Raw genomic sequence first — 25,265 nt, forward strand, 5'->3', positions numbered from 1 at the left:
AACATCTTTTGTGTGTTAAACTCTGTACTGGACACTGTGCGTAGAACACAGATTAAGGTAGCATTTCCTCTTCCAGCACTTCATGGGCTACCCGGGGACAAAGACTCGTAAATGAGTATGTTCACACCCTTAGAAAATAGATGGTCTGTGTATGTCCAGGGACTGGGGACCCTAAAGATAAGGGCAATCAAGATAGGCTTCAAGGATTTAGAGAAGCTTAAGCTGGCCCAAACAGCTCAGGTTTGTCAAATAAAATGCGTCCCTGCAGGACCAGTAGGTTCCCAGCTGTGGAGACCAGGAACTGCAAGCCCCAACCTTGTACTGGGATCAAAGAAAGGTCATGGACCACCCTAGACATCATCTTCCACATCCCCCCAACTCCTAATCTAAGTCAGAGGAGGTGGTCCAGATTGCCTATCCCCGTGTTCTTCTGTATCTGGAAGAATAAGATACAGACCCCAGTTCTTCTATTACTCTGACTCCCTGTGTCTTCTTTTTTTAATTGAAATTTTAATGAAAGTTTATAGAGGACTTGGATTTCCATTCATTCATTGTTGTACATTTTCCTTCCTGCCCCCCCATTCACTTTTTCCCTTAGAAAAAAATTCTCTCATTGTTATACAGTCCCATCCCACCCATGTCCCATCCACTTTACTATGCAGCTCTTATTCTGGACTCTTTTCATGCCAATAATACCTAATCATATATTCCTTTTATACAGTTCTCTCCCCCATCTGTTTCAATGCCATGTACATTATTTATCCCCTCTTATCTTAGTTTCACCCCAACTCTAATGTCAGTTCTGTTTTATAACAGTGGCATTATGCAGTATTTGTTCTTTTATGACTGAGATATTTCACTCAACATAATGTCCTCCAGGGTTAACCATTTTGTACAGTATTTCATTCATTCTTTGTTTTTCAGTGCTGCATAGTATTCCATTGTGTGAATATACCAGAGCTTCTTTATCCATTCATTTGTTGATGGGCACTTGGGTATTTCCACCCCTTTGCTACTGGGAACAAAACAGCAATAGACATGGGTGTGCAGTGTCTTGTTTTTGAATACCAGTCATCTGGAAATTTCCATCTGATAGAACTTTGAAAGAGATAATAATGATGTTGGAATCCAGAACTCTTTAATTCAGAGATAAAGACTTTCAGAATAAAAAAAATTATGTAATGATGGTGGGTTGTCTGGCACATCAGCCAATATTGGGATGCGATCTTTTTTGTTGTTTAAGTATTCTTTTATTTTTTTTCCTTTCCTTTTTTATTTGTTTATTCATGTTGCATATTTTCTTCCCCTTCTTCACCAGCCCACACTGCAATGTACCCCTTGTTCCAGATTGTCCTCATACTTATAATACACACATAATCATCTATTCCTTTCAGACAGTTCTTCCTCTCATTTGTTCTAATGCAGTGTTCATTATCTATCCACTCTTAGATACTCTCCCCCAGGTGGATTGACACAGTGACAGCAGCAATAGACTTGAGTGTGTCAGAGAAAGTGAGGATGGAACAGGATAAGACAGGGTTCAAATCTGTTGTTCATAGGGTCACTGTGAGTTGTACTCAATGCAATAGCACCTAACAACAACAGCAGCAATTTTAGGTACAAGGGAGTTCTGTCAGCCTAGTGGCAAGAAGCTGCACTGCAATCCAATCCCAGAGGCATACTTTTCAAATCGACCAGCTGCTCCACAGGAGAAGGATGGGCAGTCTCCTCCATGCGATTTACTGCTTCTGAAAACTTTCTGGAGGGTTAGCTATGAATCAGTACCCACTCAATGGTACACAACATTTTAGACACAGAAGTCTTTCAGTGTCATGCTAGTGCCGCCATCATATTTGGCCACAGTAATCCATTCCGAGAATCCAGCTCCTTAGTTTCCAGACTCTCTGGGGACCAGGAACAGGTGAGCTCAGCCTTCCGCCTCTGTCCCCAGCAGGTTCTGAGCCAGTCCCCAGTCCCCATCGCTTCTAGAATTGTTCTTCAGGCAATATCTGACAGCTTCTTCCTGCAAATATAGTGAAGATTTCAGACTACCTGAACCTTTTGAGTTACACTGGAAGGAAAGGTCCTTAAGTTTGAGGAAGGGGTCCCCAGGAGGGTCCTCTCAGATGGAAGCGGGAAGGCCAGCTCCCCTTTGCTCGATTTGCTATCATCTTACCTAGCTAGATGACAAGCCATCAAGTTTGAAAGTATAAAAGCAGCAAGGACAAAGAGAGACTCGAGCAAAGAGGAGACCCTAAGATATCATATGATCCTTTATAAACTGGAAGCCCCCAGACCACAGTCAGTGCAGCTCTGGCTGATGGCAGAGTCAGAACTGCTGAGTCAACCTGTGAATCTGGGACCATATCAGACGACTCTCATCCTGATGACAAAAGGAAAAGGAGGTTTCCAAAATTTTCACCTGGAAGACTAACAGTGAATCCCTGATCAAAGCCTACTGTGGGTTTTTTAAGCCAGTGGTTCCATTCATATTTAGAAATGAAGGCAAGAAGCTAAGAGAAGCTGGGTAATCAAGAAGAAGCTATATGAATCTTCCAGAAAGCTTATCAAAGGATGCAAGACAAACACATCTGTCTCAGAAGAGGTGTGACCAGAATGTTTTTAGAAGCAAGGATGGTAAGACTTGTCTCACATAATTTAGAAATAGTGTCAGAAGGGGCCAGTCCCTGGAGAAGGATGTTGTGCTGTAAAGGGTCAGTGCAGGGGATGGGAGTATTAATCATGGGGTTCTGCAATTTGATGGGTGGGGGTGAGGGAAATTGGAAGAATCTGTCCTGGAAAACAATGTATTCGAATTTTGTAAATAAATGAATAAAAAATAAAAAAAGAAGTAGGTGGGGGGCAAGAGGAAGACCATCAAGGAGAAGGAATGACACTGTGTCTGCAGCAGCCGTGGCTCCAGCACAGAGCTGATTGTGAGGATGGGCCTGGACTGGTGTTCGTTCTGCCCTATGTGGGCCTGGACTGGTGTTCCGTTCTGCCCTATGTGGGTCACTGGGGGTCAGAACCTACTTAACAGCACCTCAGAATCTCCAAGTGGGGCGTCAACTCAGGGAGTCTATAGTAAGAGGAAAAAATGTAAAGGAGATGTGCCTGCTGATGGTGGTGCTGCGGGGGAACCGTCCTACACATGGGCTCAGCAGAGGGAAGCTCACATTTACCCTCCTCCACCAGAGTCCATAAATCTCCCACTAGCACCACAAGTTTACTGAAGGAAACAGTTTTATTAGGGTGGATTCTGTCTCCACATAAACACTGATGACTCATGAGAGAGTTGACGATCATTTCCTTTAACCTAAGGATGACCCCTGATCATCCAGCAAGACCAGCTCGCAGTTCAGTTTTGAAAGAAGCCAAGGACGGAAGGCCTCCAACTGTCAAGACCAGAGGCCCAGTCACTCCTACCTCTTCAGCAGTAAGGGTCACCTCGCCACAGCAAGGGTGAGGGCCTCTTTCCCAGTCTTTCTGCTCAAGCCCTGTCTAAATCTACTGACTGCTCATCCTTCCTTCCTCAGACTCCATTTTGAGCTTGTGGAAAATAAGTTTTCTAATAACAGAATCAGAGTAACTAGTTAAAACATCATTGGGTGCCCTGGAATTGATTTTAACTCAGAGTGACCCTTGTGACTGAGTAGAACTGCCCCCTCGGCATTATTTGGCTGTGGTGGCCTAGTCCACGAGGAGGTGTGATGCTAAAACAAAGGCAATCAATCAATAAACAAATAAATAAAGCAAAGGCTATGCCTCTGGCCTTCAGCTCCACCAGCACTAACTTGGGGGCAGGGGGAAGTTGGACAGTCTCCTCCCATGCAATTTATAGCCTAGGAAAACCCACTGGAGGGTCTGCTGTACATTCATTCCTACTCAGTGACAATGAATTCTTTTGGAGTGGCTTTTTTTGGTTGGTTGGGTGGGTTTGGTTTTGTTTTCTTTTTTTAAAATCTTTACAGAAGCAGACCACCAGAGTTGGTGGGGAGGTTCAAACCACCAAACTTTTGGTTCGCAGTTGAGCACTTAGCTATGCATCACCAGGGTGCCTAGTTAAAGCATAATTCACACTCTTAATCCTATGGTTATTTATTTTAACTTTGTTTATTCATATTTATTCCCATTCCAAAAAAAGGTGACACAGCAGAGTGTGGAAATTATAGAACAATATCTCTAATATCACATGTAAGCAAAATCCTGAAGAAGAACATCCAAAAATGACTAGAATAGTACATCAACAGAGAACTAAGAGAAATACAAGCCTTAGAAGAGGCCATGACACTAGAAATATGACCACCAATGTGAGATGGAACTTGGCCAAAAAGGCAAACAGTACCAGAGCAATGTCTATCTCTGTTTCATTGACTATGCAAAGGCATTTGACTGTGTAGAGAAGAACAAATTGTGTCTAACCTTGAGGAGAATGGTAGTCTCAGAACACTTCATTGTGCTCATGTGAAACCTATACACGGACCAGGAAACAGTGGTAAGAACAGAGCAAAGAAACACAAAATCAGGAAAAGAATGCAACAGGGATCCATCCTGTCTCCAAACCTTTTAAGTCAATATGCAGAACAGATCACTGGGGAGACTGGGCTATATGAGGAGGAATGTGACATCAGAATTGGAGGACTATTCATCCACAACCTACGTTATGTAGATGACACATCCTTGTTTGCTTAAACTGAGAAGGACCTGAAGCACTTGCTGCAAAAAGCCAAGGGCTGTAATCTTCAATATGGAACATTTTGAACATCAGGAAGACAAAGATTCTCATACTGGTCCAATTATCAGCACCATGATAGATGGAGAAGAGATTGAGATTGTTAACAATTTCAGCTTGCTTGGCTCCACAGTCAACACTCTTGGCACCAGCAGTCAGAAAATCAAAAGACAAATTGCATTAGGAAAAACCTCCTCTCAGGGACCTCTCCAGAGTACTGAGAAGCAATGATGTCAGTCTAGAGACTAAGGTATACCTAATCCAGACCATGGTCTTCGCAATGACTTGATATGCATCAGAGATCTGGACAATGACTAAGGGTGATAGAAAAATAATTGATGCCTTTGAGTTGTGGTGCTAGAAAAGAGTCTTGAACATACCATGGACCACCAAGAGAACAAACAGGTCTTTCTTGGAGAGGGTGAAACCAAGTTTCTCCTTTGAGGCAAGGATTATCGAGGCTCCATCTCCCATACTTTGGGCACATGGCCAGGAGAGACTAGCCCTTGGAGAAGAACATCATGCTTGCAAAGGTGGAGGGACAGAACATGAGGGGAAGACCCTGGATGAGATGGATTAACACAGTAAGTGGGATAATAGGAAAAGGTGTGTCAGAGTCACTGGCTCAGGATGCAGCAGGCTTCAGAGCTGTTGTACACAGGGTTGCTATGCGTCACAGGCCCCTAGTAGCACCTAACAACAACAACATTCCTATGTTCAGGAACTCTGGTGGCCTACTAGTAAGAAGTTGCACCTCCAACCCAAAGGCACATGGTTCCAATCCACCAGCTGCTTTTCAGAAGAAAGATGGGCAGTTTCCTCTCAAGTGACTTACCGCCTCTGAAAACCCACCATGGGCCAGCTATGGATCAGTTCAACTCAATGGTTTGCAACAACAATAACAAGTAACCTCTGAGGAAAGGAGCCTCAGTCCCACTCTGAAGGGGGACACGGCAGATGTAAATTGTGGAGAAACACTGAATACTCCTCCAGCTACTCCTTTGAGGCAGTCTTCTACCTCACCAGTGCACAGGCCAGACCAGCAGTGACCTCCCTCTGCTCTGCAGAGCCCTGTCTCTGAAAATTCAAGAAGAGCTGTATGGAAAACTTGCTGGTATCTGTTATCCTAATCCCATGACTGCCAGACAATAGACTATTTGTCTTCCTCACTGTGTGACCTCAGACAAATCACTTAACCTCTCTGAGCCTCTGCCTTTAGCAAATGTCTGGGGAAAGTTTGTGAACTTGAAGTTTTAAAGTCAGAACTAAAAGCATTCATTTTGAGATTTCTAATAAATAAGTAGGAGTCTGGTGGCACAGGGGTTAAGCATTCAGATGCTAAGAAAAGGTCGGTGGTTTAAATCCACCAGCCACTATGGGAGAAAACACCAGACAATCTGCTCTCATGAACATTTATAGCCTATTCTATCCCTTGGTACCTAGACCAAGAAGTTGTTGGTCAGATGGAACAAGAAAATACTGCACAGTCTAATCAGGAAAGGTATTCATCAGGGTTATATCCTTTCTCCATACCTGTTCAATTTGTATGCTGATTCAAGAAGCTAGACTCTATGAAGAAGAATGTGGCATCGGAATAAGAGGAAGACCCATCAAAAACCTGCACTATGCAGATGACAACCTTGCTTGCTGAAAGTGAGGAGGACTTGAGACATTTGCCTTCACTATGAGTTGCATCTCAACATTAGGAAGACAAAAATCCTTACCACTGGACTGATAAGCAACATCTTGATAGACGGAGAAAAGATTGAAATTGTCGATGCTTTCATCTTACTTGGATCCACAATCAACCCCTTTGATACCAGCAGTCAGGTGATCAGGAGATGTATTGCATTGGGCAAATCTGCTGTCAGAGACCTCTCCATAGTACTGAGGAGCAATGATGTAAGTATGAAGGCTAAGGTGCACCTGATTCAGATCATGATCTATTTCAATCACTTGCTATGAGTCTGAGAGCTGGATGATGAATAAAGACGACAGAAGAGAAATTGATGCTTTTGAGATGTGGTCTTGAAGAAAAGCACTCAGTATCCCATGGACTGCCAAAAAACCAAACTGATATGTCCTGGAAAAAGTGCAGCCAGAGTGCTCCTCAGAAGCAAGGAGCTTTGTGTGTACAGTATGAGTCGAAACTTCAACTCATAGACTTTGGGGATATTGCTAGGAGAGGCTGTTTCTTGGAAAGGGATATCATGCTTTGAAAGGGTGGATGGGCAGTGAAAAAGAATAAGACTTTCAACCAGGAAGATTAACACAGTGACTGTAGCAATGGGTTCTAGTGTGTCAGAGATGATGAGGATGGCACAGGATAGGACAGGGTTCAGGTTGGCTATTCGTGGGATCACTGAGTCGTACTTGACTCAACGGCACTTGACAACATAACAACAACGACAATTCTGTCCTATAGGATTGTTATGAATCACAATTTCACAGCACATAGTAACAGCAGCAATAACTCAAGTAACGTTTCCTTAAAATCATTTCCTCACTCCATTATACTCCCACCTTGTCCTTCCTCTGAGCCCACCAAAAAAACGCCTCTACTTGCTTTCTCATGCTGTGCTGTGATTACTCATCTGCTGTGACTTACCTGTGAAGTCTGATTCTCCCTTGATTCCTCCTTCTTTTTTTTATTTTATTTTTGGGTTTTTATTATCATTGTTAATTTTAATGACAATTTACAGAGACTTTGGATTTCCATTCATTCATTGTTGTACTTTTTTCCCTGCCCACCCCTCCTCCCCAGAACACTCTTCTCTTTGAAAAGTAAAAGAAAAAGTCTTTCATTGTTTTACAATCCCTCCCCCCAGGTCCACTCCACTATGCAGCCTTTGTTCTGGACTCCTGTCATGACAATAATACCTAATCACATATCCCTTTTAAACAGTTTTCTCCCTCATCTGTTTCAATGCAGTATACATTATTTATCCCTTCTTTCTCAGTCTACCCCCAACCCTGATGTCAGTCCTGTTTTACAACAATGGCATTATGCAGTATTTGTCCTTTTGTGACAGATATTTCACCAGCATAATGTCTTCCAGGGTCACCCATTTTGAATAATATTGCATGAGTTCCTTGTTTTTCAATGCAGTGTAGTATTCCATTGTGTGAATATACCACAGCTTCTCTATCCATTCATTTGTTGATGGACACTTAGGTTGTTTCCAACTCTTTGCTATTGTGAACAAAGCTGCAATAAACATGGGGGGTGTTTATACATATAAAGTGGTGGCGGTTGATTCTGCCTTCTTACAAGAGGCTTTATGGATGAGTTAATGAATGAGAAGAGCGAATATCTGTCAGGTAATGGTGATCAGGCACCACACAAAGCATTAAAAATATACATTCTCACAACAGAATCCCTTTCCAGCTGAAGAAGGAGCTAAGGGAGAATGAGGTAGACTGGCTAGCTTCCGACCTAGAACTGGAACTGGAAATGTCTTCCGCCAGAGCTCGTGCTCCACCCACAGGCCCGAGATTCTGCCCCTCTTGGCACTATTGACATTTGGAGCCGAGTGGCTCTATGTTGTGGGCTGCCCTGTGCTGTAGGATGTTTAACAGCATCCCTGGCCTCTGCTCACTAGATGCCAGTAATGCCACTACCACAAAATATGACAATAACCAATAGTATTTCCAGTCACTATCAGATGTCTCTAGGTGGAAGAGGTTCAAAAGCCCCCCAGGTAACAACCTCCAGGGCTGGGGCTGGGGCCAACCCTGACTTGGGGCATGGGTCTGCTGAAACACAATCTTAGGGGACAGGGTCGCATAGCCAGGATATGTTCAGTGTGACTGAGAAGGCAGACTACAGGGGGACAGAGCTCAGGGTAGCTAAGAGCTGAGCTGGCCAGAGCCAATGGTAAGTGTAGGTGTGGGTGATCAGAGAAGACATAAGCTTGGCCTTGGACCTGCTCATGGCTGCCGAGCCTGCTTGCCCGTCTCTGCACAGGAGAGTCAGTTAGTGTGCAGGGCCCATGTGCACATGCCAGGCCACCCAAGCACACACTGACACTATCTGGTAGGAGCTGGGTGGCCCCAGGGGAGAAGAGGCCATAAATCGGGGAGGCAGCCCCAGGCAGGGTGCCACTCTGTTTGTTTTCCAGCTGGGCCTGCCTCCTTGGCTTCCCTGCTCCAAGACCAGTCCCACCCTTCCCGATTCTTCCCAAATGCAGAATGTCTGGGTTCCCCCAGCTGGGAAAAGACTGTGACATGCTGAGGCTTGCTTTGATGGCCTTTGCTTGCCCTCTCAGCCCCTGGCTGGCTCACCCCTCACAGAACTTGTGCTGGTGACACTCCTTACCCACATCACTAAGTGCACTTTCAGGAAAGCACCCCCCTTCCTTTCTCAGCCTGTATCCACTTTGAAGGCGAATATAGCATGATATATATGAAAGCTCAGGGCTGCCAGATCCAGAAGTTCTGGTGGAGTTCCCAAGCCCTCATCATACCTGGGGTCTGCCCCAGCTGACATCTAGGCACCTGGGTTAAACACCTATTTACAACACATCACCAGGGTCCTTGTCATCCACAAAGCCAAAAGTGCCTTTCTCTATGAAGCAAAGCAGTAGGATGCAGTCAAATTTGCATTCAGCAGACAAAGAGTAGAAGAGAGGAGAGAGAGAGAGGTGAGGCTGGAGAGCTCCTCCCAGTGGGGGATTCTGATAAAACTTTAGAAGCAGGAGCCCCTGTGAGGCTGTGGGAAGCAGAGGGGTATTCTGCCTGATCCAGCCTGCCTCTGAATTACTGTCTAGCCCCAGGGAAGTCATCCACCCTCTCTGAACCCCAGATGCTTCATTTGTCAAGTGCAGTAGCCTCTGGGGAGCGGGGGGCCTTTGTGAAGCTGGAGAATATACCCTGTGCAAAGAACGGAGCACACCCTCCGCTCAAAAATTTGGGCAATGACTTTGGGGACATGGAGTATTCAATATTGGAGGCCCTGGCCTCAATCTTAGCCCCAGCTGACTGTCAGAGCCTCTGGGCTGAGGCACAGGCACAGGAGAAGAGGAGGAGGAGGAGGCGGAAGGCTAATTAGAAAGTGGGATGTTGAACATAGTGCAGCAAGGCAGACTCTCCCAAGACCAGCACGATTTATAGCCCTAAAAATAATCTGTGTGAACAGCCAGTTCCTCCAGTGTTAGGAGTCTTAAGCTTGTGTTCAGCTTAACTCTTTGACGTGAAGCCTTGAAGAGAGGGTGCCCAGGCTAAGGGTCGCCGTTTTGCTACCTTCACCACCATCAACAAGAATGGTTGATGGCCCTGCCGCTGTGTTTGGTCATGGTTCCACTGGGACTGGCCAGAAGCATGTTGTTCCGTTGGTACACGGAGATGAGTGTCTCAGGCCTAAGTGGTGGAGGGGAACCTCACATCTAGCAAGCCAGCTGCACACCAAGGGAGAGAGCTGAGTTCACTGGCTGGTTCCAAGGCTGGGATTGAATCTGTACACCCCTCAGCCCCTAGACACCAAGGTAACCAACCCTGGGGCTGAACCCTCCCTGCTTGCAGTCGTCTCTTTCTTTGGGCCCCTCGCTATCCCTGAGTAACTTGTCTTCCTCTTCCTCTTCCTCTTCTGTTTTCTATTTGTATTCTGTGCCCCCTTATTGTGTGAAATCAGTTGGGGTTGGGTTTGCAGAGGAGAACCAAAGAGTGAGTAGCCCCAGCCCTGGGAAGTGACCTGGGAGTCAGCTACATGGAAGCTTCCTGTCTTTTTATCCTGCAGCTGGTGAGTGGGGAAAACCTGCTAAGAACTGGAAGTCAAGCTCTTCAGGAGGTTGATTGTCACAGATGTGGCCTGGCATGTCTGTCCAGCCACACTGCTGCTTCCTCCTCAGGGCTCCAGTCTCCCAAACAACTTTCAGTTCCTTAAATGCAAACACTTTCCACACTTTCCAGCCTCAGGGCCTTTGCATAAGCTGCCTCCTGCTCCAGCTCTCTTCTGCTGTCTGACCCTGCCCATCTCTGAGGTGTCTGAGTATTTGTCATTTATTCAGAAAGGCTGTTCCTGATCCCCAATCTCAATCTTAAATAGATCTCATTGTGGTTTTCCCTCAGCCCACTTGCCACCATTTGCAACAAGATGCTTCTTTATACATTGGTTTGGTATATTTGAAGTCTGGGAGGGCTGAGACAGTACTCCCAAAACCAAGCAAATGCCTAGCACAATGTAGAGAAGATTTCTTGAAAAAAGTGAACAGGAGCTGAGATATAAACACAAGGAAGATGTGACAATGCAAAAGAATACAGAAGAAGGGGAGCTCTGGTGGCCTAGTGGCAAGAAGCTACACTGAAATCCCATAAGTATGCAGTTCAAATCCACCAGATGTACTACTGGAGAAGGCGGGGCAATCTCCTCCTGTACCAGTCAGATTTGATTTGATGGTACACACAAAAAATAATTTTAAAAAATAAAATTAAATTAAAAAATACAGAAGGAGATAAAGGGTACAGCTTAAAAGAGCCTCAAAAAAGGAGAGAAAGTGACAAAAAATTCCTTGGGAGGGTTTTGCAACCCAAAGGTGAATGGAGGCTTGGTCTTGGCTTTGACTTTTTCTAGAACACTCTTTCTATCCTAAAATCCTGTCTTTGAGATCGGTTTGACCCACTTTGTGCTCACAATATGATGACATACAATCTTCTGGACTTATTCAAAGCCAATCGCCTGGAAGGGTATATCACTAAGTAACAAGTCTGGGAGAAGGTGTCTGAAGTGACTGGTCCCAGGACCTGGTGAGGGACACCTGGGAGACTCGAGCTAATGATGTGTGTCCCCTCCCCAATGTCAGGACGGGATTTTGCTGGGAGCTGTTGGCGCCTATGACTGGAACGGAGCTGTGCTGAAGGAGACCAGTGGCGGGAAGGTCATCCCTCACCGAGAGTCCTACCTGAAGGAGTTCCCTGAGGAGCTCAAAAACCACGGTGCCTATCTGGGTAAGGGCCCAGCACTGGGGGGCTCTGAGGGGCAGGGAGGTTGGGACTCAGAGGACCTGAAACTCCACATAAGGGGCCTCTTTGTGCTTATTCTGTGTCAACTCAAGTGCTCACCCATGAAAAGCAATCCCAGGTCCTCCATGCATGGGGCCAGGACTTCTCCACAACTTGGCATCCTACACACCCAGCACAGAATAGACTCAGGATGAGAAGGCAGAATAAATGACAAGCAATTCACTCACACCTTACATGTGTTTCAGTTGATACTTCTAGGCCCTAAGTCAGTTGTTGGTGTGACTTGAATGCTTCCTGTCCTGACAAGAAATTCCACCTGGAAAACATTCTGCCTCTCTAAGACAAAGCACAAGTCAGGAAAAGTTCATTTTCATAATCAATGCAGATGTCACTCTGATTAGACACTTGGATGTGAACCTATAATGAAAAGCACATGCATTGGCCTAATGAGGGTAGGTCCCAGCTGTGAGACCTTAATTCAGTTGGTCCTAGTACCCTTAGCCTTCCACATTCATGGCTAAATCCCATTGGGTATAACTGATTTCCTTCTAAAAGGGCTGAGTCAGAAGAAGGAGGCAGCAAGGAGTGAATGACCAGGGCCTCCACTGTCTCTGAGTCTTCCTGAGTTTCTGAACTAAGAGGAGCAATGATGTCAGTTTGAAGACTAAGGTGTGCCTGATTTAGGCCATGATATTTTCAATCACTTGCTATGCATCTTAGAGCTGGACAGTGAATATAGATGACAAGAATCGATGCACTTGAGTTGTGGTATTGAAGGAAAGTAATGAATATCTCATGGACTGCCAAAAGATCAAACAAATACATCTTGGAGAAAGTGTAGTCAGAGTGCTCCTTGGAAGCAAGGATAGAAATGCTTCATCTCACATACTTTGGGCATGTTGCTAGGAAAGGCCATTCCTTGGAAAGAGACAACATGCGTAGGATGTGCCATGCAGTCCCTGCCCTGGTCCACCAGTTGTTTGACCACATGCCCTGCCTATGGCACTTCCCACACTATGGCTACCCTATCTTCTGTCTCAGCCTAGGAACCTCCAAATGGCAAGGCAGAATCTGCAAGATTCTGAATTGCTAGAAACAGAAATGTCCTAGAATATCCAGAGGTGTATATCTCTAGAAGTTTTCTAACAGTACCTCAGGGTATTGTCAGGGACCTCTCCAGAGGACTGAGAAGCAACATTGTCAGTCTAGAGATTAAGGTGTGCTTCATCCAGACCACAGTCTTCACAAGATGCTATGCATCAGAGAGGTGGACAATGACTAAGGGTGACAGAAGAAAAATTGATGCCTTTGAGTTGTGGTGCTGGAGAAAAGTTTTGACCATGCCATTATGGCAAAGAAAAGAAGTCTGTCTTAGAATGAAACCAAGTTTTTCCTTGAAGGCTAGGATTATGAAGCTCTGTCTTACATACTTTGGGCATGTGTCCAGGAGGGACCAATCCTTGGAGAAGGACATCATGCTTGGAAGGGTGGAGGGACAGTGCAGGAGAGGAAGACCCTGGATGAGATGGATTGATACAGTAACTGGGGCAATGAGAGTAGATATGTCGGAGTCAGTGAGACTGGCTCAGGACAGGTCAGGCCTCAGGCATCAGAGCTGTTGTACATAGGGTTGCTATGAGTCTAAGGCAACTCAACAGCACATAACAGCAATAGCAACAAGTTCTGGGTTCAGTTTCATTGGGCTTGTATTAAACCTGGGCTGTGTAGATAGCACTAATATCTCATCTATGAGAGAGCAGAGGGAAAGAGGACACAGCCCCTGCTGCCAGAGTAGAAATGACTATAGGATTCCCAAGGCTCTTGTCTTCAGAGCCACCACACCACATAGTTCTCCCAATGAGTGTCTGGTAGATTTGAACCACTGACCTTTCCTTAATAGCCAAGTGCTTAGGCTGTGCCCCACTGGGACTCCGAAACAAAGGCCTGCACTGATGTTGAGTTGGTCCCAACACATTTCAACTCCCTGTCAGATTGCTAAGACTATAGATCTTTACAGGAGAAAACTTCCCCTCTTTCTCCTACAGAGCAGTGGTGGGTTCAAACTGCTGATCTTTCTGTTAGCAGCCCCCCCATACTTTACACAGTATGCCACCAAGGCTCTTTTGAAATAATAATAATATCTCTTTAACTAGATTCAGTTGTATGCATCTTTTTGTGCTCCTCCCATTTACTCAGGATTCTTGACAAAAGTGGAGACCCCAAGCAAGCAGTGGAAGGCCCTGTACCACTAACTATTAAATAACAAGACAATTAACATCAACAATGCCCCAGGGTCCCATGTAGTAAATGTCAAACGAGTGGGACAAAACCTGTGGGTATTGCAGCTCAATGGACTGGTCCAATCTAGAGACCCATTGAGGAGGTGCTGGCTTCTAAACCGCGACTCAAGGATTAGAAGGTGCTGAGTAAGCAAAGAAAGGTTAACCAAGAAGGGAGGCGTGGGAGCTGCAGGCAACATCAGGTCCAGGAAACAGATTGCTGCAGCTGGAAGAGAGAAGAGTGAGAAATCAGAAAGGGGAAGGTGGCTTAGGGCAGGCTGCCACAGGAGGCTTGGAAAGGCAGGTTGAGGGGCTTCAATTTTTTCATATTGGCAGGTGGGAGCTATGATGGCAGCTGAGTGAGGGGATAGTGAGATGCAGAGCCACTCCTTACCCAGCAGAGATGTCTTCCTTTCAGAAGAGTTGGGTAGCTGAAGCTGGCCTGAAGGACCCTCCTTAAGCCCACAGTTTTGCTGTGACCACAATCAGTGCCTTTTATGAGGTTCCTGAGAGACTGACTGCCTTCTCTCTTCCTCCTCTTACCCTCCTCCTCCTCCCTCTGGGAGTCATCTAGTGAGGACAGAACCTGAAGTTCCTTGCTGGGACAGCTGGGAAATTCTCCTCACCGGTCCCAAGGGAGCGAGGATGGAGGGGGGAGGAGTCACAGGCTTGGCTCTCAGCTTCCACACTGAGGAAGCAACGTGGATTTCTGGCCCTGGCTCTGCCCTCTAGCCAGGCCTCACAGTGACCTGCCTGCTGGCCAGAGAGCCATGTGGGAACTGAAGCCACAGCCAGCAGGCGGCTGGGGCGTAGAAATCTCCCAGTGCAGCCCTAGGCTTTGAGCATTTCACTACCTCTGCCCTTGGACACTTGGCCCCCAAGCCCCATACCACTGCACCACCCCACCCCACCCATGAGGAAGCCCCAAAGCCCAAGGACAACCGAGAACCCTTTATCAGCCAAGATCTGCTTGTCATCTGGCTGAGAGTGAGCTTACCAGATGCCATCAGCTTTGCACACCTGCCAGGGGCACCCCTCTCAGAAGAGTCTCTCCTGGATCCTGGGAGGGAGTTGTGATGACTTAAGCTTCAGGGTGATATGGCCGAACTGTTCTGAGGACCCAGATCTGAAGCATTTCCAGTAGACCCACTGGGTTTCCATTTGTGCCTCTTTGCTTGGTGTAGCTGTGGGGCCACAGGAGTTTGGGCAGCTCCCTCCTTTGAGTCTGCAAAGCTTGGGAGCTACAAGAATCTCCTAAAATCCTGTGTAAATGCCCAGAGCCAGAGCAGAGCCATTCCTTACACCTTTCCAATCATCAATGACCCACTTAATAAGCAGTAGATCAGAAAAGATTAAAAGTAAAGTCAGCCCGATAGAAAAGAAAATGTGGATAAAACAAACCACTCCTTTCTCCCTGAGGTGGCAAATTCTTGTGCGGAGGGTGAAGGAGGTGTTTGTTCCAGGTCAGCCAGCCTGGACTTCCATGGCCTCACCTGACTTCTTGTATCCCTTCCAGGAGGGGGTGTGGTGAAATGCTTTCTTCTCACCCAGAAACCCCTCTCCTGGGCCCTCCAGTCCTCCTCAGCTGTCCCTGGAAATGTCTGCCCCTCACAAGTACATCTAGCTGGCCTTCCCTAAGTCCACTCCATTCACAGCTGTCTTCCTGCTCAGTGGTTCAGCCCCCGACAGCCCTGGCAGGGTCTACTGGGCCCACAGCAGAGACCAGCCTGTTTCCTCCCACGGCAGGGTACACGGTCACATCGGTCGTGTCCTCCACGCAGGGGCGAGTGTACGTGGCTGGTGCGCCCCGCTTCAACCACACAGGCAAAGTCATACTGTTCACCATGCTCAACAACCGGAGCCTCACCATCCACCAGGCTCTGCGGGGCGAGCAGGTAAGAGGGTGGGGAGCTGTGGGACCTGGGAGCAGGAAAGGGACCTGTCAAACAACAGAGAGCCAGTGAGCAGAAACAGATCAGAGTGAAAGTTCATCTCAGGAGAATGTCCCTAAACCCACAATAATCCTTCTTGATTGGGACACATACCTCATTCACATCGAGAATAAAGTACAAAACTATCCATAAATGTGGTTACTTACTGCCTTGAAACAATCATGCTTCCTAAATCCCCCTCTCCTGGGAAAGCCGGGCTCTGGTGCAGCTACAGCTTGGAGAACCTAGCAAGTCTCTGGAGTCTGGTGTTTATTGGCTCTAGTCAATTTCCTAGGTGCTGGCCTCTGCTCTTCATGACCCAGAGGTCAGGGCTGGAGAGACCAACCAGATATATAGCTGGGACCCAAGGTATATAGCTAGGACCCCTGGGGACCCTGAAGGAATAGCCTTGGGGACAAGCCACATTCACTTCCATCCAGAAGGCCCCACAGGTTCACCAAACTTCTCCTCATCCCTTTTCCTCCAGTGAGAGCAGAGAGTAGAACAATAATGCTGTGCCCAGCCGGAATGTGGTTAGCAGCCAGACTTTGCTGCTAAGAGTCTCATGCTAGATAGTCATGAATGCAAATCAGAAAGCTGTGAGGAGGCATGGGTGAGAAAGAGATCCAAAAACAAGCCATTTCAAGATAAGAGGGAAACTGAAGCTCTGTGAAACCACGAAGCTTTTTCCATGGTTAGAGGGCAGATTCACAACTTGGTCAAGAGCTCTTCCAGTGGGCTGGAAAAAAAACCAAGTCTGTCTTGGAAGGTTTGTAACCAGGATGCCCTTCAGAGGCAAAGGTGGGGAAACTTACTTTGAGCATGTTGTCAGGAGGCACTAGACCTAGGAAAAAGATATCATGTTGGGAAAGATGAAGGGTCAGAGAAAGAGAGGAAGACCCTCAATTAGAAAGGTTGACAGTGCCCATAACCATGGGCTTGAGCATATCAGCGATGATGAGGATGTCACAGGATAGGGCAAAGTTCAGATCTGTTGTTGATCGATTACTATTGGTCATAGTCAATGGCACCAAGAACTAACACCACAGCCCCAAACCTACAGCCCCCTACTCAGTACCATCTGTGGCACCCTGGACCCGAGCCAGGTCCTGACCTCTTGCTCCCAACTTTCTGCTCTCCTGAGTCTGGAACCATGTCACCTGTATTTTCTACTGTCCTTTCCTGGTCACCATGAAGTCAAGCTCCTCGCTGAGTCTAATGTAAATTCTTGCAGTTTCAGGGAGCCAGCATTCCACCATTCCTCTTCCTCTCTCGAGGGACTCCGCATACCCCTGCAGGCCTCCCCCTCTCCGCCTCCCTCCTGCCCACCCGCCCACCCCACCACAACTCTTTCGGGAATTTAAGACTAGACCATGAGAGCTGTAGGGAATTTGCTGATGAATTTACAACATTTTTCCTGCCCAGTTCTGCCTTCGACATCCCAATGAGAGACCGCAGTGCTGAAAGCAGCTAAATTAAGTGGATTCTAAATCACATTGACCCACATAGCTGTACGGCCACTAATTTAGACCCATCTCCTCCCATCACCCCTCACATCCCTCTCTTGCTCTCCGGGTCCGCCTCGTCATTATTTTATAAAGGCACACCACATTCGTTCTCCTGGGTTTATGATATTCTTTCCCCTGCTCTGTATTTTTCTCCTTCTTCTCCATAAAATGCTTTTAACCCTGATTTAAGACCCTGATTTCATGTGGAAGTCTCCTAAGGCAGGAGACGGCCAGGAAAGGGACAGTTCTGAGCTCTGGGGTCAGGCAGACCCAGGTTCCAGCCCAATTTAGCCTTGAGAGCATTGTAACCTCTCTTCTCCTGTAAGAAGAGGAAGGTGGAAGGGGATGTTGTCTCTCCTAAAGCAGATGAGACTCAGAGGAACGACTTGAGCCTGTGAAGCATCTCACACCAGGCCTGTCCTTGGCTCTTCCCCCTTTCGTAGGCAACTCACTGGCTCAATAAGCGCTTATTAAGTACTTCCTGTGCCCTGGTTTCACAAGCATTGGGCTGCAAACCAGCTGAATAAGGCAATCTCCTCCCATTAAGATTCACAGCCTTGGAAATCCAGAGAAGATCACCATGAATTAGAATCAACTCAATGGCGGTGGCTGGGGTGTACCAGGCAGTCTCTGAGTGGTGCAGTTAAGTGTTCATTTGCTAATCAGAAGGTTGGAGGTTGGATTCTACCCAAAGACAGCTCAGAAGAAAGGCCTGGTGATCTATGTATAAAAATCAGTCATTGCAAACCCTGTGGGAGCCATGAATCAGAATCAGCCTGAGGGCCCCTGGTTACTAACATATCCGGGACGTATGTAAGCTGGGAGGGGAAACCATGGACACAGCCCTGGGCCACACGAGTCTGCCATGGAGGAACAAGTGCAGCTGGGGGAGTACAGTACTAAGAAAACATCGAGGAAAGTGGGACCTTTGCAGATTCTCAGTGGAGTAGGCAGGTTTCTGCTGGCCTTTAATAAGAAGTGACATTTCAGCTGAGACCTGAGGAATGAAAAGACATTAGCACTGGGAGGGGTGAAGGGAGACAAGCAGGAGGGGAGGGTGTGCAGGGAGTGGCCTAGAACTTGGCCAGAACCAGGGGCCTTGGAGAGAAGAAATAGGTGGGTATGCCTGGAGCAAGTGTGAGAGGAGAGGGTGGTGAGGCAGAGGCCGTGGAGGAAGGCTAATCTGGCAGGATCACGGTGGAGAGTTTGGACTTCATCCCAAATCAATGGAGCCATGTGCTCTATTGTGAGATGTACATCCTGGCTGCCCAGTAGAGTGGGTCAGGAGCCAGCTTGGAGACAAGAAGCAAAATGAGGAGACCTCACCCTGGGAAGAAGTGAAGGAGGAGGGCCTTTTGGTAGACTGCGGAGGGGAGAGGTGGAGGGTGGAGACAAGGGGGTCTCTCAGGGTTTGACTGATGGTGCAGATGGTGATTCACTGCAGGAGTTCCATGGAGCCAAGGCAGGAGGGGAGCCTGGCAAGCACTCAGATCTCGGTCATGTCTGAGAGAAATCACCGTCACATGACCAAAGATGCCTATCTCAGGTTTTTGTAATACTGAAAAAAATGAAAAACAAGTGTCCAACAATGGAGGGCTGATTACATCATGATAGCACATGCATACTCGTATCTTCAAGTTAATTCTGACCCATCTCAACCCATGTGTTAGACTGTACCATAGAGCTTTCTTACCTATAGTCTTTATCAAGGCAGATCACCACATCTTTATTCCGCAGCATCACTGAATTAATCCACGCCTCTCTTACATCAGTCACCAAGCACAAGATATTTGTACCACCCAGAGAACTATAGCTCAGACTCATTGCCATCACATCAGAATTGCTCATAGCTGACCCTCCATTGGGCTTCCTAAACTGTAAATCACACAGGAGGAAACTGCTCATCCTCCTCCCTTGGAGCCCCTGGTGGATTCAAACCTCCAGAGAAGCATGGTTGTTGAGTTCACAGCGCAACTCCAACAGACTACACGTCCAGAGTTCACTAGGGAATTACGTATGTGTCATCGAGTCGGAACCACCTCGAGCTGACCCTCCAGTGGGTCCTCGGAGAATGTAAATCACACAGGGGATACCCATCCTTCTCCTGTGGAGCAGGTGGTAGATTCGAACTGCCTGCCTTTGGGTTGGCAGCACAACTCCTTACTCATTCAGCTATCAGAACTATAACACATACATAATATTATGAGATTATCAATGACCATGTTCAAGGAAAAAAATATATCATTAGAGAATATGCTCATGATACGTTGTTGTTGTTGTTGTTGTTAACAGTCAGACCAGACCCATAGCTGACCCTTCAGCAGGTTTTCAGAGACATTTAATCACACAGGAGGAGACTGCACATCCTTCTCCCGTGGAGCAGCTGGTGGTCTTGAGCCACATGATACATTAATTTATTAAAAAATAAATACGCAGACTTTATATATAGTATAAGATAATTTTAATAAAAAGAAAAATATATACTAACAAGTGGCATAGCTTAGGGTAAAAAGATGAGAAGAAAATACATCCACATGTTAATGGTAGTTATATTTGGATATAGGGATTTTGTTGTTGTGTGCCATCAAGTGGATGTATGGCAACCCTAGCTGACAAAATAAGGTTTTCTAAACTATAATATTTTTTCTTTTTTAAGTATTAGTCCCAAATTTATTCTTTTTCAACTTTCATCATGATTTGAGCAAACATTTACAGAGCAAAATTATTTTCTGCTTGACGATTTATGTACATTTTGTTATGTGACATTGATTGCAACTCTTGCATTGTAACAGCACTCTTCCCATTTCTTCCCTGTGTTTACCATTTCTATTCACCCTTTTCTAGTCTGTTATTTCCTGCTTTCATTCAAATCCCTGTGCAAATGCTGCCTTTTTTATTTTACATGGTTCGTTATTCTAAGGAACGTGTTCCTCCCTGATGTTAGTGATCACTTTAAAGGCCTGTCTGTTGTTTGGCTGGGAATTTAATTACAGGGCTATGATATCAAGAGGGACCAGTCTTTAGAGAAAGACATCATGGTTTGAAAAGTCAGTGCAAGAGAGGAGGATCGTCAACGAGATACAGTGACTGTAGCAATGGGGAAAGGTGTGTCAGAGATGGTAATGTTGACTGAGGATAGGGCAAAGTTAAGACCTGCTGTCCATAGGGTCACTATGAGTCATAAATGACTCAATGGCACATAATAACAACTCTTTAGAGGGATAGTTCTGGTGGCATAGTCTTTAGGGAGCTGCATTGCTAACCCAAAGTCCATGCCTTTCTAGTGGTTCAAATCTACCAGCAATTCTGTGGAAGAAAGACGAGCAGTCACTTCCTATGCAATTTACAATCTCAGAAACCCACTGGAGGATCATCTAAGAGTCTATTCCAACTCCATGGCAGTGAGTTGAGTTGAATCTTCATGGAAGCAGATTTCCAGGTCTTTCCTTCCATGAAGATACTCATGGGCTCGAACCTCTAACCTTTCAGTTCGCAGTCCATCACTCAACCATTGTGCCACCAGGGATCCTTGTTGAGAGTATGGGTAATTTTTATTGCCCTTTATCAATTTTGTATTGTCTTCATTTTTTTTGTCATTTATTATTTTCAAAATAAAAATCAATGGCCCTTAATAAAAAAATAAACAAGAAAATGTTGGGGAGAGAAGGGGAAACTGAACAGGAAAAGGAAGTATAGATAGAAGGACAAGCAAAAATAAGCATGCTGGCTCCAAACCAGAAGCAGGGAAGGGAAGGGAGGACCCAGCGGCCCCGCAGAAATTCCGATTGGAAGCTGTGCTTCCCTCTGCTGGGGTCTGGTGAGATCGGGGCTGACCACCGTGTGAGGTGCAGGCCTGGCCCTGCTTCCTTGTCCCCATCCCTGTGCCGCAGATAGGCTCTTACTATGGGAGTGAGATCACGTCGGTGGACATCGATGGCGACGGCGTGACGGATGTCCTGCTGGTGGGTGCACCCATGTACTTCAGCGAGAGCTGGGAGCGGGGCAAGGTGTACGTCTACATCCTGAGACAGGTACCATGGGACCAGGGTTGGGGCCGGGCGCTTTCCGGGGATGCCTCATCACTTTTTTGACCTGGGTAACAAGTAGGGAAATTAGGTTACAAGACAGCCCAGTGACCACCTTTTGGAACCAAGCCAGGGGATAATGGAAATATCCACTGCTAATGGGGTCACGGAGCCAGAGAAGGGACCCTGGGGAAGCAGGGAGGGGAGAAGACACTATAGATCAGAGATGGTGACACCAGGGCCTTTGCCAAAGCCCCCTGAGCCTTTCCCTGCCCCTGCTTTTGCAGAATCGGTTTGTTTATAATGGAACATTGAAGGATTCCCACAGTTACCAGAATGCCCGATTCGGAGCCTCTATTGCCTCAGTTCGAGACCTCAATCAAGATTCCTACAATGACGTGGTGGTGGGAGCCCCTCTGGAGGACAATCATGGCGGAGTCATTTACATCTACCATGGCTTCCAAGACAACCTCCTAAAAAAGCCAAAGCAGGTAGGACATGAGGCAGCAGGACAGGATAGTGCATACAACCTGAGCCCCCAGGCGTCACTGGGTGGTGACAATGGCTAACATGCTTGGCTGCTAACTGAGAAGTTGGCATCTGGAGTCTGCCAAGAAGTGCCTTGGAAGAAAGGCCTGGTAATCTACTTTCTTAAAATTGGTCTTTGAAAATCCTTATTACACACATGGAATATAAATCAATCAACTATGGCATCTGATTAGAAGCCCCAGAAGCTCATGCTTAGCCTGTGGCTTGGGAGTTTCTTCTGTATTCTTAGACCATGAGGACTTCCAGCCCATCCTGACCTATACTTACCTCAAGGCAAACATTTTATTTTTTTTAATATTTTTATTGATTTTCATATAATTATACCTTTACAGAATATTTAATTCATGTACGTTGTTTTATATGATCTTTCATCTACATTGTATTTCATACATTCATATACATTCTATTTTATACTAGTTTATTTTAAAAATTCAAATACATTGTTTTTCACACCAGATCCTTCCCATTTCCCTCACCCCCCAGCCATCAAATTGTATGACCCCATGATTAATCCCTCCTCCTCAGCACCTCCTCATCCCTCTGCTTCCACCCTCCCTGGGCTTGGATCCTCATACTCATTTTACAGTAATGGTTTTATACAGTATTTAAGTTGAACATTTTAAATGAGTGCCTTTTGTCACCTTTTGGCACTCTCCTTGATTGCTTCCAATGCATTGCCTTCAGATTAGAACCAACCCCCAACCAACCCTCCAGGGGATTTCTAACCACATGGGAGGAGATTTCCCAGTGATTCTCCCTTAGAGCCACTGTGGATACCAACTGTCAGAAGACATGGACTTTGGGTTACAGCACTGCTCCCTACAGACCATACCTCCAGAGCTCCCTTGGTGACTGTTATGCCACCTCCTAAAAATTCTGTGATGACCACCTGCCTTCACTCCCTCTCCACGCACATTTATTCAAGTGACTGCAAACAGAGAATCTCATGCTTCAAGCTTGTTCACCTCAAACTTGCCTCTCTCAGGTCCTATCTTCTTAGGTCATCGTCTTTACCTACAGATTTAATTAGTAAGATAAAAATCAGTTGCCATCAAGTCAGTTTTGACTCATATTAGTCAGGGAGAACTGTTCCATGTTGTTTCCAAGACTATCAGTTTACGGAAGCAGACTGCTACATCATTCTCCTGTAGAACGGCTGGTGGATTTGAACTAATAACCTTTAGGTAAGCAAGTATGTGCTTAGCAACTGTGCCATGATGTTATATGCTGTCTAACTGAAATTGACTCACACAGCCAACCCTCCAGCAGGTTGACAGATGTTATCAAGTGTATGGGTGGGGATTGTCCATCTTACTCCCTCAGAACAACTGATGGATTTGAATCACCTACCTTTGAGTTGGCAGCCACCACCATTCCCTGTATCATGAGGGCTCCTAAATTGTAAGAAACTGGTATTGTTATTGTTATGTGTGATCGAGTTGGAACTGACTCATAGCTGACCCTCCAGTAGGTCTTCAGAGGCAGTAAATCACATGGAAGTAATCACATTGGAAGCAGGAGTGGCACCCACTTCCTAAATAACATGCCTCCAGAAACTCTATGAACTTTGATATATGTCGATAGTTGTAGATGGGCTTCAAGCCTTTTGTTCACAGGGTCACAATGAGTCGTGCTTGATTCGAAGGCAGTCAGCAACAGCAACAACAAATCACATGAGAGGAAACTGCCCATTCTTCTCCCATGGAGCACCTGGTGGATTCGAACAGCATGCCTTTAGGATTGCAGTACAGCTTCTTCCTAGGCCACCAGAGCTCCCAAATAGTAAGAGATAGTCACATAAGTATATAAAAATTAGTGGTGTGTCTGGATTAAATATGTAATCCTGACAAGTAACGCATGTTTATATTGACTAGAGGACTCTTGACAGAAAATATTTTAATTCAAAAGAATGTTTATATACTCAGATATCCAGGGGTCCTGACAGGCTCAGGGAGGAATAGCTGTGGCCTGGGAAAGCTTGCTGGTGATTTCAACAGTCTCTCTCTATGATTCTCAATGAGCTCTAGTGGCCCAAGGGTAAGAAACTGCACTGCAATCCCAAAGGCACATGGTTTGAATGCACCAGTGGTTCTGTAGAAGGATGGGCAGTCTTCCTGTTTGGTTTACTGCCTCTGAAAGCACACAAGAGGGTCAGCTATGGGTCAGTTCTGACTCGAGGGCACACATGACTCTCAACAGCAGCTACCCCTTAGGGGAGGCCCTGCCCTGCCTTGTCCCACAGTGCACACTCTGCTTCCTCCTCCCACCACTGCAGAGAATCTCAGCCTCCGAGCTAGCACCTGGCCTCCAGTATTTCGGCTGCAGCATCCACGGGCAGCTGGACCTCAATGAAGACGGACTTGTGGACCTGGCAGTAGGCGCCCTTGGCAACGCCGTGATCCTGTGGTTGGTGACCCCACTTTTCTTGACTATTGGGCTCTCCTGAGGGTACAGAGCACACAGGGTTTCAAGGATGTGCTTTCAGAAGCTCTGCACCTTGTCTTTGGCCATTCTCAGCTAAAGTCCATGAAGTGGTGTTTGGTTTTTTAGAGAATCACCATGAGCTGTTTGAGAGCCTGAAACCCTTTCTCAAAAGAATTCCAAGACTTTCTATTAACTTTCTGTTAGAATTTACACTAAAAGTTCTGGCTCTGAAAAACAATCTTAGTACTGTGGAGTCATCACAACTCACAGCTCCCCCGCCACTGGGTTTCCGAGGCTGTAAATCACACAGGAGGAGATTGCTCATCTTTCTCCTAAGGAGCCACTGGTGGATTCAAACCACTAGAGAGGCACCACCTTTGAGCTCCTGGGCAACTCCCTTATGGACTAAGCAACCAGAGTTCCCCATAAAGTTCTGGCTACTTAGGCATCTCTCCCTCTTTAGATTTTAAGCTAATTAAAAGGATCACTCACTTATTGCCATGAAGTTAGAATAGACCCATCGCTGGCCCTCTGTCAGAGCCTATAAATCACATGGGAAAAGATTGTCCCTTTTTCTCCAAAGGAGTAGACGATGGATTTGAACCTTCTGCCTTTAGGTTGGCGATGTGACTCCCTACCCAATAGACCACTTGTTGTTGTTATGTGCCATCAAGTCATTTGCGACTCATAGTGAACCTATGTACAAGAGCTCTAAACGCCGTTTTATCCTGTGCCGACCTAGCCATCCCAAATGCACTTATTCCCACTGCTTCAGTCACAGAATCAATCCATCTCATCAAAGGTCTTCCTCTCCTTCACCCCCCCCCACTCTGCCAAACATGATGTCCCTCTCCAAGGAC

General features: G+C 46.3%; 1 protein-coding gene across 1 annotated transcript in view; it reads left to right on the forward strand.

The window, feature by feature from the left end:
• The window catches only part of ITGA11 (integrin, alpha 11), a 201,524-nt gene that overhangs the window by 124,608 nt on the left and 51,651 nt on the right, over nucleotides 1–25,265 (forward strand). The window contains exons 11-15 of the mRNA XM_006888404.1: nucleotides 11,530–11,674; nucleotides 15,715–15,863; nucleotides 21,298–21,438; nucleotides 21,720–21,923; nucleotides 24,257–24,387. Coding sequence (XP_006888466.1) covers nucleotides 11,530–11,674; nucleotides 15,715–15,863; nucleotides 21,298–21,438; nucleotides 21,720–21,923; nucleotides 24,257–24,387 — 770 coding nt within the window. The remainder of the gene's footprint in view (nucleotides 1–11,529; nucleotides 11,675–15,714; nucleotides 15,864–21,297; nucleotides 21,439–21,719; nucleotides 21,924–24,256; nucleotides 24,388–25,265) is intronic.

Source organism: Elephantulus edwardii, unplaced genomic scaffold, assembly GCF_000299155.1.
Source record: "Elephantulus edwardii isolate Elephantulus edwardi_28Jun2011 unplaced genomic scaffold, EleEdw1.0 scaffold00066, whole genome shotgun sequence".
NCBI lineage: Eukaryota > Metazoa > Chordata > Mammalia > Macroscelidea > Macroscelididae > Elephantulus > Elephantulus edwardii.